At 44.3% G+C, this 19,017-nt stretch overlaps 1 protein-coding gene across 3 annotated transcripts in view; it reads right to left on the minus strand.

The window, feature by feature from the left end:
* Positions 1-19,017, minus strand: part of MAD1L1 (mitotic arrest deficient 1 like 1) — a 347,279-nt gene that overhangs the window by 191,388 nt on the left and 136,874 nt on the right. For 2 of the 3 annotated variants that reach the window (XM_066198140.1, XM_066198141.1), the window contains one exon: positions 14,035-14,175. In XM_066198140.1, coding sequence (XP_066054237.1) covers positions 14,035-14,175 — 141 coding nt within the window. Of the gene's footprint in view, positions 1-14,034; positions 14,176-16,475; positions 16,484-19,017 lie in introns of those variants that run through there. The other variant, XM_066198142.1, reaches the window with a different exon arrangement.

A 19,017-nucleotide genomic window follows, 5' to 3' on the forward strand; every position in this document is an offset into this window, starting at 1 on the left:
TCCAAGATTCCAACTGGAAGAAAAAAAAAAAAAAGTGTAAAAAACCCTCAAATAAAATCAAACATCCCTGCACACCACAGTCATGCTCCTGTAACTTCTAAGAAAAGGAACAAAACTCTTCTACTTTTAACTGGGAATTTATTCAAAATAAATAAATCCCAATGGAATTTAGGCACACTGTAGAGGCTCCAGCAAAAATCATAAATAAAGCAAGCAAACTAAAAAGATCCTTTCTTGGCATGCTCTTGAAAGAAGGATTCACCACATTTCTGATTGACTGCCACTGTGGTTTAAATGAATCAGCTATAAATAGGCAGCAAATGCAAGGCAAGCACTTGAAGGGAACAGCAAGGGGTTGGGTTTTTTGTTTTCTCTTGTTATTGCTTAATGGTCTGTCGAAAAGGAGGTGGCTGACAAGGTAGAAGAAATGTGGAAAAAAATCGAAAGAAACAGAAAAAGATGGGGTGTGGGAAGGAGGGGTTAGGAGACATGAAGACATTCAAATGTACGAAATGTGCAAATACCTTTCTGCCTCTGGTTTTCCAGAGAAGCCAAGGATCAGGGATAGGAACAGGCACAGAGACTTGGAGCTGGGGATGCCCTGAAAGTCCCCTCACACCCACAACTTGAAGAAGGCTTTTATGTTACCAGTAACTGCAAAGCCAAGCTTCTGTGGGCCACCTTGGACTAATTTTTAGTCCTTCCTACACATCAGATTGAACATATGAAGTGCAGCCGTTAAAGAAAAGCACTGGAAGTGTTTCTGCAGCCCTCTTGTGCCAAGAGCCGTCCAAAACAGGAGTGGCCTCAAAACTACTGAAGTTAAGCAGCCATCCACATCACAGCAAAAGTGAAAATACTCGTGTCAATGAACACCAGAGCTGGAGGAGTCTGAGTCACGCCCAGAGAGGATCCAGTTTCTGAAAAGCATTTGCAGGGAAATTTCTAATAAACTACTTTTTAAATATTGAATAGTCACTTCTCAAAATAGCTGGGGCTTATTTCACAGCTCTTGTTCCAACTGTCTGCTCACTCTCCTCCTCTCTCCCACAGCCAGTCTGACTGCCCACAACATCCCCAGTCTCCAGCTTTCTGGCATCCTTTTTAATTACTCCTCTTAATCTTATGCTCCTTCTTTCAAGCCTGAAGGAGGCTCTCACAGAACCCAAGGAGCAGAAAACCTTCTGGTTTCCCTTCCCAAGGAGTCTGACTAGCTTTAAAGACCTTCTCTACTCCTGCAAAGTATTTCCTTGCAACTCCGTGGCAGATCTTGCCAGAGAGCAGCCCAGGACCTCCTCAGAGCTTCTTCCTCTGTGGGAATGGAGGCTGATCCCATGTCAGCTCTGTTTAGCACAGATTTACAGCTTTCTCAAAATTGTTTCCTCCTGTAGGAAGGAGGAGAAAGCTATCAAAATGGCCTGAAATCCAAATTTTTAAACTTCAGCAGTTAATAACTTGCCCTACTAAAAAAAAAAAAAAAAAAAAAAGAAAATTTTGCAAAGGGGTACAAGAAAAACTCCTGCAGAGACAGGATCAGAGCAAGTAAAGAACATCCTTGCACTGCACAAGCCTGGTACATATTCTGTGTTTGCCAACTCTCAGTTTAATTCACATTGTAAGATCCTGCAGGAGAGGGCAAAGTGCAGGGTTAATCAAAGCCAGGGCTGAAGCCTTTTGTTTATCCACAGAACTGAGCAGCAGGAACAAAAGGGAGTATTTCCACATGTTGCCCCATCAGTTGCTGCTCAGTTTTGGGCTGAAAGAATTAACTCCAGAGGGAGCAGTGTAATTTTCTCTTACACGTGGCCCATTTGTTTCCCTTGGCCCTTCTGCTGAGACTGCCAAAGACGCCAGACAGGATGGTATTTCTGAGATGTGGGTGTTTATCTTCTCTAAGTGAACCAAACAGCAACTCATTTCAGGAAAGCAATCCAGCAACTCACAATTGCTCCTTGCTCCAGCAAATGCAGCCTGACAAGGCAAAAGGTGAAAGTGCCTGATTGTTCCATTAGAAACCTTTGAGTTTCCTTGCTCCTGGATGCCTGCTGAGCAAAACTGCTACAGAAACATGAGAGATCTCCATTTGTCAGGGCAAGGGAAGAAGTCAGGACATATGCCAAGATAATCTCAGTTATTAGCCCCTGCCACAGAGGCACAGGCTGTGTGGAATTGCTCCTCCATGGCACAGTGGGATGCTCTGGGCTGGGAGCTCAGCTCCAGAGGCTCTTGGTGGCAAAGCTCTGGCATGGAGCACAACAGAGAGCTTCCTCACATAAATACTAACGAGTAAGAATTGTCAGCATTTGGTTTTTTTGGCTTCTTATCATGCTTCAATTTTCTTTCTTCTTAACCTAGCAGATAAACAGCTACACAGATTTACGTGCGCCTAAAAGTGCCTGACCCCAGGGCAATGCCAGCTCACTTGTCCCAGGCTGATACGTGCCAATATAGTGACTCACTCTTGGTACAAGAAGGCCACAAAAGAAGGGTAGATAAATTCACATTTGCTGTAGGAGTGGTTGTATTTGTGCCATGCAGCAGCCTCCAGATATTCATGAAGACTTGAGTGTGACCTTTCCTTTTCTCAGTCCCATTTGCTGGTCAGAAAAAAAGCATAATCCAAAGAGCAAGTGGAAGGCAACAGAAAATAATATCCACAATAATTGCAGTAATGTGTACAGTGTCAATGGGCTGTAGGAATTGGATACAAGGACTGTGGATCTCGCCTGGCCTAAATAAAAAGGTGCTCGTTATCCTGAAAGGAAATGCCACTTATGAACAATAAGGTCACACTGCACTGGGAAGATAAATGTCATTTCTCTATACAGCTGTGATGGTCTCACCTACTGTCTTCAAAAATGGACCTAAACAGCAAAGCAATAAAAAGCCTGTAGAATTAGCCTGGGACATTATTGTTTTGAGAGCATAAAATCACTCATCTAGAGCTCTTTAGACATGCTTTCCTAGGAACACTAATGTATGTGTACGTGTGTACTTACATTGTGCCTTTTGGGAGTAATAATACCTGAAAATAATTAACTGACACTTTCAAACAGGCTTGGATGTGTTTGGTACCACGTATGTCGAAAGAATTTGAGACTCACCATGTATTTTATACAGCTGTACACATTCCCAGGAATTAAATCCATCTGCATAGGTAGTTTTGCACTCATCACAGCCCCCCCCCCAGGCAGCCTCTGCCAAGCACAATGAGCAGCTCTAAATAAGTACCATCCATAATGCCAACAATTCCTCTCTTTTCAGCAGCTCTGCGGGCTGCCATGCTGCAGCTGAGAGACAATTAAGTGCACTCAGATGATCTTGAAGCACAAGGCACAGAGCAATCCCCCCGGTGCAGGAAGGGCAGCATCCATCCCTTGGAGCAGGAGCAGCCTTGGGGGCCAGGGACCTCCAGCCTCCAGCCCAGGCTCTTTGGAGAAGGGGTGTCTCATTTCAGCACTCTGCAAGTTGGGGGGCTCCTGCCCCTTCACACCCACACGTGTGCAGGGCAAATAACTACTGACCATTAGTCACTGCTAGTGTGCTCCCACCCAGAGGAACAGGGGTTGTCACTGCAGATGTCACTCCTGCTGTCCCCATCACCTTCCTTCATGCAAAAGGTCACAGAACGCTGCAGAAACCGGCACCTGATTTTGCTAAGGTGGAACCAGACCCATGGAAGTCAAAAGAGCACACATTTTACCTGATTATTTGAGATACCAGGGGGCTGATCTGTCCTAAGGCTGCATTTTCACTCGCGAAATGACCTCTTGTAAAAGGGAATCAAGCAGAAAGTGAAGAACTCTGCCTCCATATTTTAATAAAATTGAGAGGACTCAGAATAGAGTTGCCAAAGGTAGGGCTGGTAACAACTGGCTCAGCAATAATATCTGCCAAAAGGATCGCTGGTTTACGGACCCTACCATCAGGTCACTTCCCAACTGCGCTGCACAACATAGATTTTATGAAAAATTCAGAATTTGTGGGCTCTCAAGAAATACTTCAATAATTAATACAGACACAGACACTCTTTGTGTATATAAATAATGTACAGTGGTAACCTTTATACAAAGAAGCCTCAAACCCTCTCCCATTACACCTGATATTCTATTTAAAATAACCTCTGCAAAGTAATTACTCTGTTCACATTCATGGTTTCTGAATATCTCATTGGGCTTTTACACACCATTAATACCATAACATATAATCTTTCAAGCTTCTTGTTGATTTCCTTTAAAAATCAAAAATATTTAGGTTTAGCAAGTCTTCCAAAAATCAGTTTTCCAATGAAAATGAGTTGTCTCCACAATTTTCTGAAAAGAAGTGAAGTCGATGCCACAAAAACTCACATTTGGGAATCTGATGTGTGGAAAACGGGCACAAGAACACAGAACAGATAAAAATCAATGTCTTAAGCCAGGAATCAGTTGTGGTTTTAATGTGGGCTTCAACAGAACTAGAAATCTGAGTGTACATCTGTCAAAGCTGAAGCCATTAGAGCCGTTTAAACAAAATGAAAACATAAATCACATCAATATGTCAAATCGATGTGCCATGCATTTCATAGCCATGATACTGCCACCACAGCTGGATTCATGGCACGTGTGTTCTACTACAGCACTGCCTGTTTTATTAAACAGCATAAATAAAATTCAAAAGAAAAATGTTACAACTTGCATTACAGGGAGATCATGGCTTCCTCCACAACTCTGGGCTTTCAGTTTGTTTCGCTGAAAAGCTTTTAGCAACATAAAAGCACATTTGACATTAACACTGATTAAAGCAAATAGATAAATTGCAAAGCCTCTGAGAAAGCAGAACTGTTCCTTACAATTTACCTGGACCACCCCTGGACAGAGGAGATCTATATCAACAGCTTAGTTTTTATTCACAGCATGGTGAGAACTGCTATCAGCTGGGTTTTTCACTTACCCTGCTCCCCAGCCTTATCCAAATATTAGTAGGCTGCTCACACTGAAGTGAGAAAGAAAAAAAGAGAAAAATAAAGAGAGAAATCCCAGCCCCTTCCTTTGAATTCTGTTCAAGTTTTGACTGGCAATGGTGCCGTGCTCAAATTCACCACCTGAACACAAACCAGGCTGAGGAAATGGAGGTGCTGCAGCCTCTGGCCATGGGTGAACAGATGGGAGCAAACACAACTCATAACGTGGAGAAGTACTGAGGGTGAACAATTATGGATGTTCTGAAACAAAACAACTGCAATTGGCACTTGAATTTAGGCCCCATTCGACAAACTGCTCAGGCACTAACTGAACCAGGCTTTTTAGACTAATTAGTTCCCTGAAGAAACACCTCTTCTACTACTTGTAATTAAGGCCAAAATAAAGAATCAATGGGCTTCAAAAAGAAAACCAAGACAGCAACTACTGTTGTTCTAATTGCCACAATAACCAAAGTATTAAGCACATGAAAGTGGATCTTACAATCCTTGCAAACTGCAAAGAGCAGGAGGGTTGGGATCCACAAGAGCATGGGAATAAGCTTGTGTTGGTGCTGTTTTCTCAAAGCATTTTTTTCTGTTTATATGTCGTAAGTATTTGGTAATAGGATTTCAACAAAACTCTGTAGCTGGACCCCACAGAAATGCAGTGGGCACAACTGTGCTGAGCCGAAGTGGAGGCCCTACAGGAAACCCTTGGAACCTTTACAGAACGTTTTTAAAGAGAAAATAATAATTAAAAATATAGCTCACTCTTACAGGTCACCATCATCATGAATTAAAAGATGACACAAAAACATTTACAACTACATACTTTAAGTCTTAAATGACACAGTGATTATGCAATTATTCTCAAATGAAGCACTACAAATCACAGAATTCAAATCTAGTGATTATGAAAATCAACAAATCTCAACAAGTTCAGAGCATCTCAAGACTCCCAGAAAAGACCTGATAATCTCATTAATACAACTCAAAGCTAGGGAACAGGCAAAATTTCGGTGTAAAACATTATCCTGATGTGTAATCTTAGCTTTTACTTTTTTTCAGGAGATATTTATTTCCTTTCTCCCCAAAGCTGCTTGGTTTCCATGGGCTGTTAAAGCTTTCATTGATGTGAGAAGGTGCCTAAGTAGCAGTTCTAAGAAACAGGAGACATTATTGGCCCGAGCCTGATCGATTCACCAATAGAGTTCAAAAAAGATGAGAAGCACTGGCCTGAGAGCCCCTCTAGGAAACATAACCCAAGCAAGCCCATCTTCTAGTTTGGAGAAAAACTGGTCAGTCCTGGCCAATTCTCCCATTCCGAAAGAGTCAGGCACCAAAAGATTAATCTGGTGGTTGAGCCACACGAACACATACCACCTGCTTCAGGAAACTCTGGGCTGGAAGTGCTCTGGAGGATGTGGCACTGCCTCCCAGGAGATCTCATCAGCTCATTCCAGAAAGGAATCACATACCTTGGAAGCTGTTAGACTTTACCCATTCCTGCCCAAGGCAAACCAGATGTGTGGAACAACAGTGACACGGGCTGTAGCTGCACAATGCACGTGGATCAGACCAGTGCTATCTCCAGTCACCAAACTTTCCAGCTTGGAAAGTATTCACAGAGGTTAAATCTCCAAATCAAACACAGAAAGCAGTAGCCCTAATGCTGAATGTTTCTCTAATGTTGCAGAAAACAAAACAATTCTGCAATTGTGGAAAGCAACACTGGAAAATGGTGCAAGTTCTAGAGGAATTTGCCCAGCAACCTCTCTACTGCCTCCCATTCATCCCTCCACACTGCCTGCAGCAGCAAGTGATGGATGGAGACCAACAGAAGAACGTGCTTCTACTCTTTCAAAGCCTTCCCTCTGAAAAGCTGGAAGCTATCTGTTCCTAATCCATTCCCCAAAGACACTTAATTTGACTTTTTCTGTCTTCTGCCTCAGAGGGAAGAGACATGTCACCACTGCTCTGCCTGTGCCCGATTCAGCCCCTGGTCCCCAGCTGCACCTGGCAGCAGGAGGGGATTTGCACCACATCGCACAGAAGCAGCTCTTTCATTCCATGCCTTTGCTGTGGATGGGGCCACTGCTCCCACTTCAAATGCATTCCTGCTTCCTCCTCCTCCTCCTCCACCTAAAGACATCTAATTGCAGAGCCTGTATCTCTCGGCACAGGCATGCAGGCTCTCCAGTGTAAAGCATTTTAAAGCTCTCAGCATCCCATGAAACGCTCTCCCCTGTTCTATTGTGGTAAATGTGACTCATAAGTGCACCTCAGTTATCGGCTCTTTCCAATACATCACTAAGAAAGAACCCAATTTTAAATCTTCTGTAGGAATTTAGACACAGTTCATCTGTTTCTCATGTTTCCTATAGCCAGGGACATCTGAAGCTAATCCAAATTCCTTATGTCAAGCCTCTTTTGTGCTTGGTTATTCATAACATCACCAGAAGAGGTTACGGGAGGATTTGTTCATACCAAGAGCATTTTAAGTGGAGCATTGTTGGGAAGAAGGGAAGATCTTTCTGTTGCTGGCATCTATCAATCTGCCAAGGCTGAAGTGAGTACTTAGAGCCTGAGTACAGGAACATTCCCACAACCTCTGAGCATCAAACCTGGACAGCAGCACGATGATATCAGCACAGTCTCACCTAGGCTGGGTGTGCTCCCTGCAGGCTTGAAGCCCTCAGCCAGAGTCCACCCTGAACTCCCTGCACTGCTGACACAGGTGATTGGTTATATTTATCATTACTGCACATCTTTACATGACAGAGTCAAGATGTGACCCAGAAAGAGAACAAGGAGCAGAGTGTCACTGACTGCACCTGCACCAGGAGTGTGACTTCCAGCAAGAGGTGACAGCAATGACAATTGCCTATCCCTGTCCTTCCTGCACTTGAAGCACACGAGAGCTGCAGGGCTGGAAAATGCTTTTCTGTCCCCTGCACTTCAATGCACAGCCAAGAGGTAAAAGTGTCCCTGAGACTGCTGGTGTGTTTGCAGCTGGGGGTATTTTTCTGAGAGCTTGTCTACAAGGCAGCCTTTCACAGGCTGGAGAAGTTGTCTTAGTTAATGATTCACCCTATGCAAGTTGGTGACAGGATATTCTCATTCCTGAGAATGATGGAAGTTGCTTCCACTTAGCTGTGGTCCCTGGAAACTGCTGACTTAAAGCCATTCTTAAACTGTCAGAGCATCCACAAACTAAAAATAGCTGCAAAAATCTCCCTGTAGTGAAAACAATGCTGGCTTGTGCAGAATATCTCCAGTGTAAGGAAGTGCCACAGACTGCTTCTCTTGATCAATTACTGACTTTCAGGACAGATCCAAAATGAGGACTCTCCTCAAAAAAAAAACTAAGAGCAACTGAGTTTTAAAATCCAGTTTGACCAAACAAAGTCTCAGATACACGGAGATAGGATTTGCTGCAGTGTCAGTTAATTTTAAGAGTCACTGTCCTTCCACAGGGCAGAGACTGTCACCTTTAACAAATCATTAAACCTCTTGGTGACTCGACTTCCTCATTTATATGATGATTATTTGCCAGGTGTTCTGCCAGAACACAGCCACTGCAGGTGTAAAAGGGAGGGGAGGACACCAATGACTCACTGACTCCATAAGGTCACTCAGGTCTGAAGGAAGATGAAACACGTGAAATAACAGAGAACACGAGATAATCCATTTTGCAGGGCTGCCAGAGAACACGGGCCTGACCTGCTCTCCTTTAGCAAAGAAAAATAAATGCAGAGGACCTCAGTACCTCCTGGGAATTCTTAGAGTCTGCCAAGAGATGCCAAAGCATTTGGGTTCAAAGAGCTGTTTCAACAAGGTGTTCGAAGATGAAGTTCAGCCCCGTGACTGCTTCAGCAATCAGTGGGAACTGATGCATGGAGCATCTCAGCACCATCTCTGGAGAGAGCCTGTTTTCTCCCACGAGCCACAGATAAGATGCTACAGTGACAGCAGAAGTCTGGGCAAGTGAAACATATGCCATTCTGGAGTGGCAGGAAAGCTCCAGTGATTCCGATCTGCTCCTTATGGACGTCCAAAGTGAGCAGAGTAATCATCTCACTGCTTCTTAAAAGTTGTCACTGAGCAAAAAAAGGTTGGATGGCAGCAGAGAGGTAGAGAAAGTAGGCAGGAGAAACCTGAAAATTAAAACAAACTCCTCTGTGCCTTGCACAGATGGGAGGAAAATGTCTCTGTAAAGTTCCCACCACCACAGAAGCCCCTTCTGCTGTGTAAAGGAGCAATCTACCTTTGAGGGGGAGAGGAAATGTGGCAAAGGAGCAGGATAAACACAAAGTGTGGATCAAAGGGAAGAAAAAAAAAAGGAAAAAAAACAGTGGAAAAGTGCTGATGGGGGAAGCTGAGTGAAAGATAAGGAAGAACTGTTGGCTGCTCAAATTAACATTTTAATGCATTCACAGTAAAATTTAAGCACTTTAAGCACTGGAGTGGCTGCTGAGCAAACCCCCTTCGAAAGGAGCAGACTGGTGACTTTACACCACAAAATCAGCAAGGTCCAGGTTTCACCATCAGCAGACGCATTGCAGTTATCAGGGGCAGATACTGTGACAATATTTGGTAAGTGAGTTTTGAGGTCACCAGTAATGCCCATGATGGAACAAAAACACAGAACATATGGCATCTCATGTGCTGAAACTGTCAGACTCACAATTAACTGATTAGAATGCATATGGTGCTCACAGACAGGGGAAATCTCTCAATGTAAAAGATGCTGGAGACCATTGAAGGTGTCAGCATGAGTCTTCCTTGCAAATCTCTCTTCATTAAAGTTTCGTATGGAGCCAGGAGTGTTGTAATAAAATCACTATTAATGCAGTTATATTTATGATTATCTCCTTTTGTGCAGCTGGATTTAACTTTTCAAACACTAAACTCCACATCAAAGCTTTTTCACAGTGGCTGCTGCATGCACAGAAGCTTTTTGTTTTGTCATATTTAGCTTGAAATTAAAAGTAATGAGAGCTAAGGTGGTAAAAGTTAACCAAGATTGGCTAGAAAACTATTAATAAGACCAGTAGCAAAACAAAAATTCACTCTACCATAGAAATACAGTAACATTTCTGTTACAGTATTTGTAACAGGCTGGCCAGGGACAAACTCACTCCCTTTCCAGTTCCAAAACACACTTCTAAAAAGATGGTGAGTGACAGTTCATTAACCACGTGAAATGGGCTGACACAGCCTGCTTGCTTTTCCAGCCACCATTTCAGATGACATTTTTCTTTGCAGCTCTCCATGCTTTACATTCAACACTCTGTAAAATGATTCTCTGAACCCCTTCCAGCCACGTCAGCCCTGTGGAGCAGGGGGTTGGGCTGGAGGCAGGCAGTTCTGGGGAGGAGAAAGCAACTGCTTGTCCTTGTGTGTTGCATGTCCACGCATTACAGATCCAGCTTTTCTCATCCATCATCAGTGAAGGGGATTTAAAAAGTTCCCCATCAGCTTTTCTTTGCCTTTCAGTCCTCTGCCCCACCAGGCTCTGACAGGAGTGGTTCTTCTGCAGCATCACCAGGGAAAGGATCTGGGATCAAAGCCTTCTGCTGTATCCCAGTTTCTGGAAGGTGCCAGTAATCCAGGTGATGTCTGATGCAGGCAGTGCAGGGCTCCCAGCAGCTCTGCTGCCCAGCAAGGGCTGGGGCACAGCTCCCCGTGTGTCCCAACTCCATCCTCCCAGCAGACATCAACCCTCATACACAGCCCCCTCCAGAGCTTGCACACTCCTCTCACATTCCCTCTGCTCTTTTGAGCAGCTTCCCACTTCCATATGCACACCCAGCAAAGGACCTACCACAGACCTCATCTCCTTAATGAGTTAAAAGCTGTTGCCTCACCCCAAAATCTTCTCAGGCCCTCAGAGCTTCCTCCTCTCTCTAACTGGATTATCTCCATCACTCCATCTTCACCAGAGCTTCCTGACTGCTGCTGAAATGGGTGGGGAAATCTCCCTTTCCAGAGTAAGGAAAAAAGCCCTGTTAAGAACATCCCTTTTTCTTCCTCTGTTTTGACAGAAGTGGTAACAGATTTGGGCAAGCAGAATAAACAAGAAAAAAGAGACTATTAACGGGTTCTCTTCTAGGAAGAACAGAAAGAGATTTTATTAAATTAAGTACTTAGTAGCAAAAATTTAGAAAAAGGGGGAAACACTGTGATCAAAAGCCAGAGAGGACAGACATGGCTCGTAGTGCAAATGTTGAGATTTATGAACAAAGCTGAAGAGCAGAACCCAGAAAATCTAATGCAGGAGGATGCATTTACCTCAGAGTCTTCAAGGGCTTTGTTAAACTCCAGAAGTTCCTGGACCACAGCAATACCTGGAGCCTCCCCAGCAGGGATGGAGCACACAGGGACTGTGTCCCACTGTCTGCTGGGTGCCAGAGACCCCTCTGTGGGCATCCACAGCAGCACATCCCCTGCTAACTGGTGATCATGATTGTTTTCCACACTTCAACCATGCCAGCCTCCCAAGAAGTGTCAGCCAGGCCTTTTCAGCTCAAATCCATCCCTGTCCCTCTCTGCAGCCACCCCTGGATCTGTCTGGAGTAGCTGTGCAGTGGTTGCTTTGCTGGCACGTGTGTGATGCTCCCAGGTGAGCTCTGCTGGTTCTCCTGTGCCCTTCCCCAGCTCCCTGTGTGCTGCCCTCCCCAGCCCACCCACACCAGAGGCTCCCAGGATGCTCCAACCCTTCTGCCACACTGATTTAAACATGCTCAAGTTGCCTTTTCCTCCCCTCCTCACCCCCCTACAGAGGCTGTTTCTCCCACATCTTGAACACCTGAGGCTCCAAGGTGCCTCATCCCAGCAGTCTGCCCTGTTTGTGAGCTGAGTCATGAAATGTCAACATTTCCAAACCTCGTGGGGAGGCTCAGCAGAGCTGGGAGGGTGCAGAGCATCAAGGCAGGAGTTATTAATAGCTGCCATCGACCATCTCAGCAGCTTTGATCTACTGGCAGCTGATTACAGCTGCTGCTCCTGATGATGAAGCACCAGGGGTCCTGCCTGTACCTCAATTTCCCTTTCCAGTTTTCTGATCTTCACTGGAACAAAACACTTTCCCCCAAAATTTCAAAACAGATGGGATTCAGCAGCCAACACTGCAGTCAGAAAAGCAAACATAATCAAGCTGAAGCGTAAAATTTTACTTTGGGAGAAAAATATCAGGTCTTTGAATCCTGCTTCTAGCAAAGTCTTTGAAAGGCTTAGAGGTTGACATCACACACAACAAACCTCCAGAGAACACAGCTCCTTTCTGAAATTTTCCATGTACCCCTTAATCCATATCCATGAAAATAAACTTAGAATTTGTTCCCTATAAATAATTAAAGGGGTAGAACCAAATGGTTCCCACACTATTCCATGCTTTCATCTGAAGAAGAAAAGATAATTTGCTATTGCCTGAAGACAACACAGCACACCTGACATATTCAAGGAAACAATTCAGAAAATCCTCCTGCAACAACCTAGAGCTACTGTTGGGAACAACTAAGGAAGCAGGATAAAATAGCCACCTATCCCTTTATGTCAGCATCATTGAATCCTGCTCTGTCTGCTGGGAAGCAATACAGTGTTCAAAAGACAAAATAGAGAAACATTCTGAGGCAGATGAATTCAGGCAAATTTCTGTTTTATCTGGTGTTATCAGCTAACTTCTCTATCACTTTGCCCAAAACTTTGCAGAATTTGTTTCCAGAGGTACAGCAAAGAAGTGGATCTATACCAGGACACTGATCTACACCACGTTGTGCCGTTCTAAGGATTTAAAGATCACTGGAATCAGTACTGCCTGAAATAAGTCCCCATCTCCCAACACAAGGAAAGAGCATTTTTAAAGATGCCAGAAACAACAGAGTTTTGTGCAGAGTGAGACAGTTGACCCTGTGGCTTGAGCATGAACCCAAGGAGCAATTTCTACCAGTCCACTCTATTCGAGTTATAGCATCTGGATCTGTATGATGATGGAATTAAACATGAAGAAAAACTCACATACTTATGACTATTGTAAAGCCTGATGTAATAAAACTGCCAAGCTTTAAGATCACAGATATATTCCAAATATTCTAACTCATGAGCACAAAGCCCATTCCACTAAGCACAACAGGAGAGAGGAACAATTCAGCCAGGGTAGGTTAACTTTTTGCTCACCACAGTCACATTTCAGATTCCAAATTTTCAAAAAGAGAACTAAGGAGAATATAAGAATTTCTTTAAGAAATACTTCCATCTTTGGACAGAATGTTTTCTTTCTTAGAGAAAACCTAGTAGAAAGAACATTTAATAGTGACCAGTATTCTGGGGGTTTCCAGGCCCAATGCCAAGAAGTGAATAATTTACAGCAGACACACGCTTTACTTCTTCAACCCCTTAAGTAAAGCTGTTGCATACACAAGTTGCTCACACTGTATAGAGCAGAGCTTTGACTACACATGTGATGTAGTGAATCTCTTCTATTGCACCACAGAGAAGGCCCCACACCTGCTGTCACCCTGATTTTCAGCCTTCTGATTGTTTACATAGTTCTACTGGAGTTTCTCAGGCATTTAACATAAACAAAGTAGATTGTTTGTGTTTTCCTCTCAGTGATAGACTTCTGAGTTGACCACCGGGGTCAGAGAGGTGGTCCTTTCATCCCCCAATCCTTAATCAAATTCCAAACCCTATTTAAACCCCTGAATCATAATAAACTTTCTCTTTCACTCCTCACTTCTCAATCTAACTGGTGAGTGTGGTTCTTTCGTGTCATGATTTGCGACAACCTGCCACCCCTCCACAACCCTTTCACCACAGGGAGTGGTTGCCCCTCCAGCCATGCAGTGCAGCACAGCACACTCAGCAGACCCCAAGATGATTATTCTTGGCTTCTGCCAGCTCCAGCTGCAGAGCAATAACTCATGGCTCTTACCGATCCCGGAATTTTGGAGCGCGAACACCGCAGATCTGGCTCCTTGCGAGAGCAGATCCTGTCACCAGACAACTCAATCTTAGAGGTCTCAACTCCTCCACCCCTGGGGTTAGGGCACAGCCTGGGCTTGTAGCAGCACAGGTTGTTGCTTTATTACCTCCAGCTCAGTGTTGTGAGCGTGCAGCTTCTGCACCATGTCCTCGGCCTCGCGCATGCGGCGGCTCAGCTGCGGCGAGTGCTCGGCCGGCGTCAGCTCGCTGTCGTACGACTCCAGGATCGCCCGCATCCCATCTCGCTCCTGCCGGGAACAACAGCAAAACCTTTTAGGGATACAGCCCCAGACTGCACATCCTGCCGGGAACAACGGCAAAACGTTCAAGGGTACAGCCCCAGACTGCACTCCCTGCTGGGAACAACAGCAAAACCTTTTACGGAGAGAGCCACTGAACTGAACTCCTGGGAGGAACAACAGCAAAACGTTCAGGGGTAGAGCCCCTGACTGCATCCCTGCCAGGAGCAACAGCAAAACCTTTTAGGGATAAGGCCCCAGACCACACTCCAAGAGCCTTCTAGATCTTTGCCCACAATTCTACTCAACTCTGATGGATGTACACTCATCGCCTTCAGATCAGCATCAAGGCACAGATGAACACACAGTTCTAATAAAATAAATGTTGCTGCTGTGAGAACTGAAAAATTAGACTGTCTTGTGTCTATAAAACCCCACATCCTTTGCAGGAAAGCAACATGCAGGCACTCTAAAAAGCAGATGGCAACTGAAAAACAGAGCCTGCCTTCTTCCTGGAGACACTCTTCTAATTCAACATGGCTGAATGAGTTTCCTCAGCAAAATATTTAGTGTTGTACTTGACATTTTTCCTGCCAGAGCCTCAGCAAAGAAAGAACAGAATTGTCACAACAGAAATGAAACAGATTTGACATCGAACAAAGTGGCTGAGAGCAAATATCCTCAAAATGGTATGTGACTTATCACTTGTTAGCTGCTGCAACACTCAGTGCTTGTAACAAAGATTTTTTCAGAGGTTAATGTCTGGCAGACAGTGTTTGGCTCACTTCTCTATCTACTGGCAATTAGAACCAGGCATTTGCAAAGAAAGACAAACAGAAGGATCCTTCTCCCCTCCCTCAGAGCAGCTTCCCAACTATAAGGCTTTTTGTGTGGGCTCCTGGCTGAAATATTCCTAATGCATTCCCAGCTTCAGAAGCACCTCCCTCCAAGGCACTGATGGAGAAGAAGAATGGGGACAAAAGGAATATTTGAAGAAGCCAGGTATGTTTAAGGAGGTGACTGGTCACACTGCAATATGCACACGGGGATTAAGCAGCTGATGAAGAGTTTGATCTCTTGACTGCATGGAAGAACCTTGATGCTTATGAAGCTACAGAACAGGGTCAAAGCAGCACAGGCCCTTGGCATAAACCCAAAGAGCCAAAACTCTGAGGAAAGCTGAGCAGTGCTGCCCCCCTTTCACTGCTGGAGTTTGCTACCTCCCCTGCTACAGAAATGCTGGAGCACTCTGGACAAACCAGGTCCTTGCTGGGAGTTCTGCCGTCACAGACAAAGTAATTCCAGGAGATCATTGGGCTGTACAGCTGTGCGGTTCACATCCAGACCAGGCCAGTGCAGCACGTCATAAACCCAGCTCAGCTGCACTGGAAAGTTTCACCTGGGGAAATCAGGAATTGTTGGGACAGGAAAAAAGATCTTTTCCCCACAGCCCTAAATGCAAAAGGCTGTATTTCAGATAGTGAGGGTGACCACTAACCACCCAGCTGAGCCTGGATACAAAGGTTATCTCCTCCTTAAATCTAAAGGTCAAAGACTGAATGTGGATAGCAAATGTCCATGTGGGAAGGGAAGGAACATTCAAATTCAAGGTGTGACAACAAGACTGGGGGCACTGCCAGAGGTGCAGTGTGTTCAGAACACGTCATGGACTGAAAGGTCAGCCAAGATGGTTGGGTTGGTCAGCAGGTAAAAGGACCCTTAGACTGAAGGACAGCCTGGGGCTACAGGAACTGAGTTAATAAAATTATAAAGAAAAACAAGTTTTAACACAAATAGTACCAGCAGCTATTACCAGCTCCTAGGCCAGATTTGACTGAAGAGAAGTATTTTTCCAGGGAAACAGTTTTGCCATAGTTCAGAATTGTTCATCTGACAGACATGTGAAAGGAAATACTTCCACGTTGTGGAAAAAGAAGAAGAAACCTCAAATTCAGCCACACCTGCCTTGTAATTAACTTGTTTAGCAGAGAGGCAGCAGGACAGGACCTCCCCATCCTCCTTTTCCCCCTCCTGTACCCACAGACATCACCCAGTCTGCCCAGTGCACTCTCCACAAGGCAAAATGCTTTTGCTTGGGAGATGAATGCCATTCCCCATTTATAGCCAGATCACTTTCTAGAGCACAGAAGAGAACATAATGACAGCATTTAGTGAAGGTATTGGTTTGAGCTTTGCATGTTGTTGCAATTAGATTTGCAATTACAGCATCCTCACCCCTTCTCTGCACTCGGAGCTGCTCTGCTGTCCTAGTTTTCTCCTAACCATCTTTCATCCATGTGATAATTTACCACTGCTGCAGTTCTCTCCATCGAAGCAGGGGCAGTCCCAAAATCCTTGGTGTTCTTTCAAAAGCAAACAGGACCCCTGGCAACTCCCATCACACTTGGCTTCCAATTAACTGCGGAATATGAGGTCATTTGAGTCATCCCCATCAAGATCCCAGCAGCTCCCTGGGCTGTGGAGCTACAAGGAAGACAAACTCCAGCTTTCATGTGGGCATGGGAAAACTGCACGGGACAGCCCTGCAGGCTGTCTTTCCCCTAAAGTCAGCTACAGCCCTTGCCCTTCAAGCATCTCTCTAAAATGAAAAGTAAACTTCTCAAGAAAATATCACACATGGTAAACACAGCAGAAGCTGTATTGGGGGGGGGGAAGTTCTGAAAAGCTGAACTAAAGGGCGGCACAATTAAACACTTGATCCTGGAGTTTACTTATCTTCTTTAATTATTTCTAAATATTAATACTGTTAGTGAAATCAATTCTCAGCTTCCAACAAGTGGCCCCCAGCTCCATTTTTTAAATTTCTCCCCATCAAGAGCACTTATTGAAAGCTTCTCCCTCCCTCCTAAAGATCTTGTTCGTTTGGCAGGAAACACAAGTTCTTGTTGAGAAGTCCTCTGTCTAAAAAGATTCTCTAAAATGTAATCCTAATTTAGTAATTGCTGCAGTATTTCCTCATTCTTCACAACCCATCAAAATCCTCCCCAGGCACTTTCAGATGCCCTTTCTAACCTCATTCTAATAGAGCTGCTTTGCTGCTTCCTATCTGGAGAGTATTCATCAGAATTACTAAAAAGCAGTTCCTCTGGGAATTTCCAAAATTTACCCAGCACAGGGTAAATCTCTGCTAACGCATCATGGCCTTACCCTGGCACAATTCCAGGTGATCTTTACCTTAACCAGTTTAAAATCAACACCTGAACAGAAATGCAGCTCACTCCAAACATGCCCGAAATGCAGAATAATAATTTTGATGTTCATTATAAACCTAGGAAATTAATGCCCTACAGCAAACCCTGGTGCTGCAGCTTGCAGCTGTGTTTGAGGAGATGTAAGTTTGAAAAAGAGGAAGGATAGTGATTTTTTCAAAGGTTGAACAGTTTCCCTTCCTTCTGGCAGCACCAGCCCATTCATCAAATAAATATTCCTCCCACTATTGCATAAGTGACTAAGAAGAAAACACATTTTATAATTTTTAACCAGAAACTAGAGCTAATCCCTTGAAAATGTGCTATGGGAAAGAACAGGATGGCACCTCTGCAAAATGCCGCCCCTAAGATGAAGCTTCTCCCCAGTCCTCCCACCAGCTGCTCTACTCTCTCTGTGTAAAACCAAAATTTGACCTGGCTGACAAGTAGCTTGAAGCTCAAAGAAAATCCCTCTCTGCAGCATTCACACCCCAGACTGGTTTAGAAACAGCAGGAATAGAAGTGGGGTCCTCCAGGACTTTTGGGTTAATTTTAGGGAAAGACTTGAGGAGGGTTCACATAAGCACCATCATCGTCACCACTGCAACCATCGCCCCCCAAGTCACTGCAGCACTGCACATCACACGGGCAGCCCACAGACACCTGCACACTGAGCAGCATCAGAGCCACTCCAGCCTGGCTGTGGGAAGCAACTGAAGAGTAAAACACAGCCAAAAAACCGTAAAAAGGTGTCTGACCTTATATACATACATGTAAGTTCAGGCCCTTCTGCTACTGCTCGTTAGCCCCTCTGCAAACACACACATCCCATTCAACACAGACTTTCTAATTAGTTGAAAAAAAAAAAAATCAATAAGAAAGAAATTAAAGTTACAAATCTAACTGAAGTCAGTCACACACCCAGGGAAAATGTGTTCCTGGGGTAAAGTTTATCTAGTGTCATAATTTTATTGAAATCCTATATCTTCCTATTGACTTTTATCGTTTCAAGCTGGATGCCAGAGTTATCATTATTAGAGTCTCAGCGTTGCTCGCAGGCCTGAGGTTTGAGGTGGCTTTTTTTATTTTTTTCCCCTTTATAAACAAGCTGTAATTGTCTGGTTTATTGATCAATAAATCTTTCAACTGCCTCTCTTCACCCCGCTTCTGCTCTGGTGAGTCTCCCGCACCGTTCTCCGTGAGAAAATATAGGGTTGTTGTTTTTTAAAGAACAGATTGCTTTGTCATTAGCAATGAGAGAGCAGGAATTGTGCCGGTCAGTTCCAATAATGGCTTTTTAATGACAGATTCTAGTCACAGTAAAATCTGCTTTATTTCCACACGAGTGAACTCTGACTATTAATCCACAACCCAACGGCACAGCTTGCTTTTGCTCTCTCGCTTGTGCACAGGGTTTGAGCCTGGCAGAGGAGACAGACTCTGTGCAGTGGAATCAGAATGATTATTTCCCACTTGGTGCTTTTTTTTTTTGATGGGACAGAAATATTCCAAGGATTACATCAGCTTTTTGTTTAATTAATGATAATTTTGGGGGAATGTTAACAGGCTGCTTCATTATCAGAAATCAGTGGCAGAAATTTCTTCCCCCTCCTCTTCATCTTCAGACTTCTAAATCCAAATT

This window comes from Chamaea fasciata, unplaced genomic scaffold (genome assembly GCF_029207755.1).
Source record: "Chamaea fasciata isolate MVZ Bird 193981 ecotype frontalis unplaced genomic scaffold, bChaFas1.0.hap1 SCAF_16, whole genome shotgun sequence".
Classification (NCBI taxonomy): Eukaryota; Metazoa; Chordata; class Aves; order Passeriformes; family Sylviidae; genus Chamaea; species Chamaea fasciata.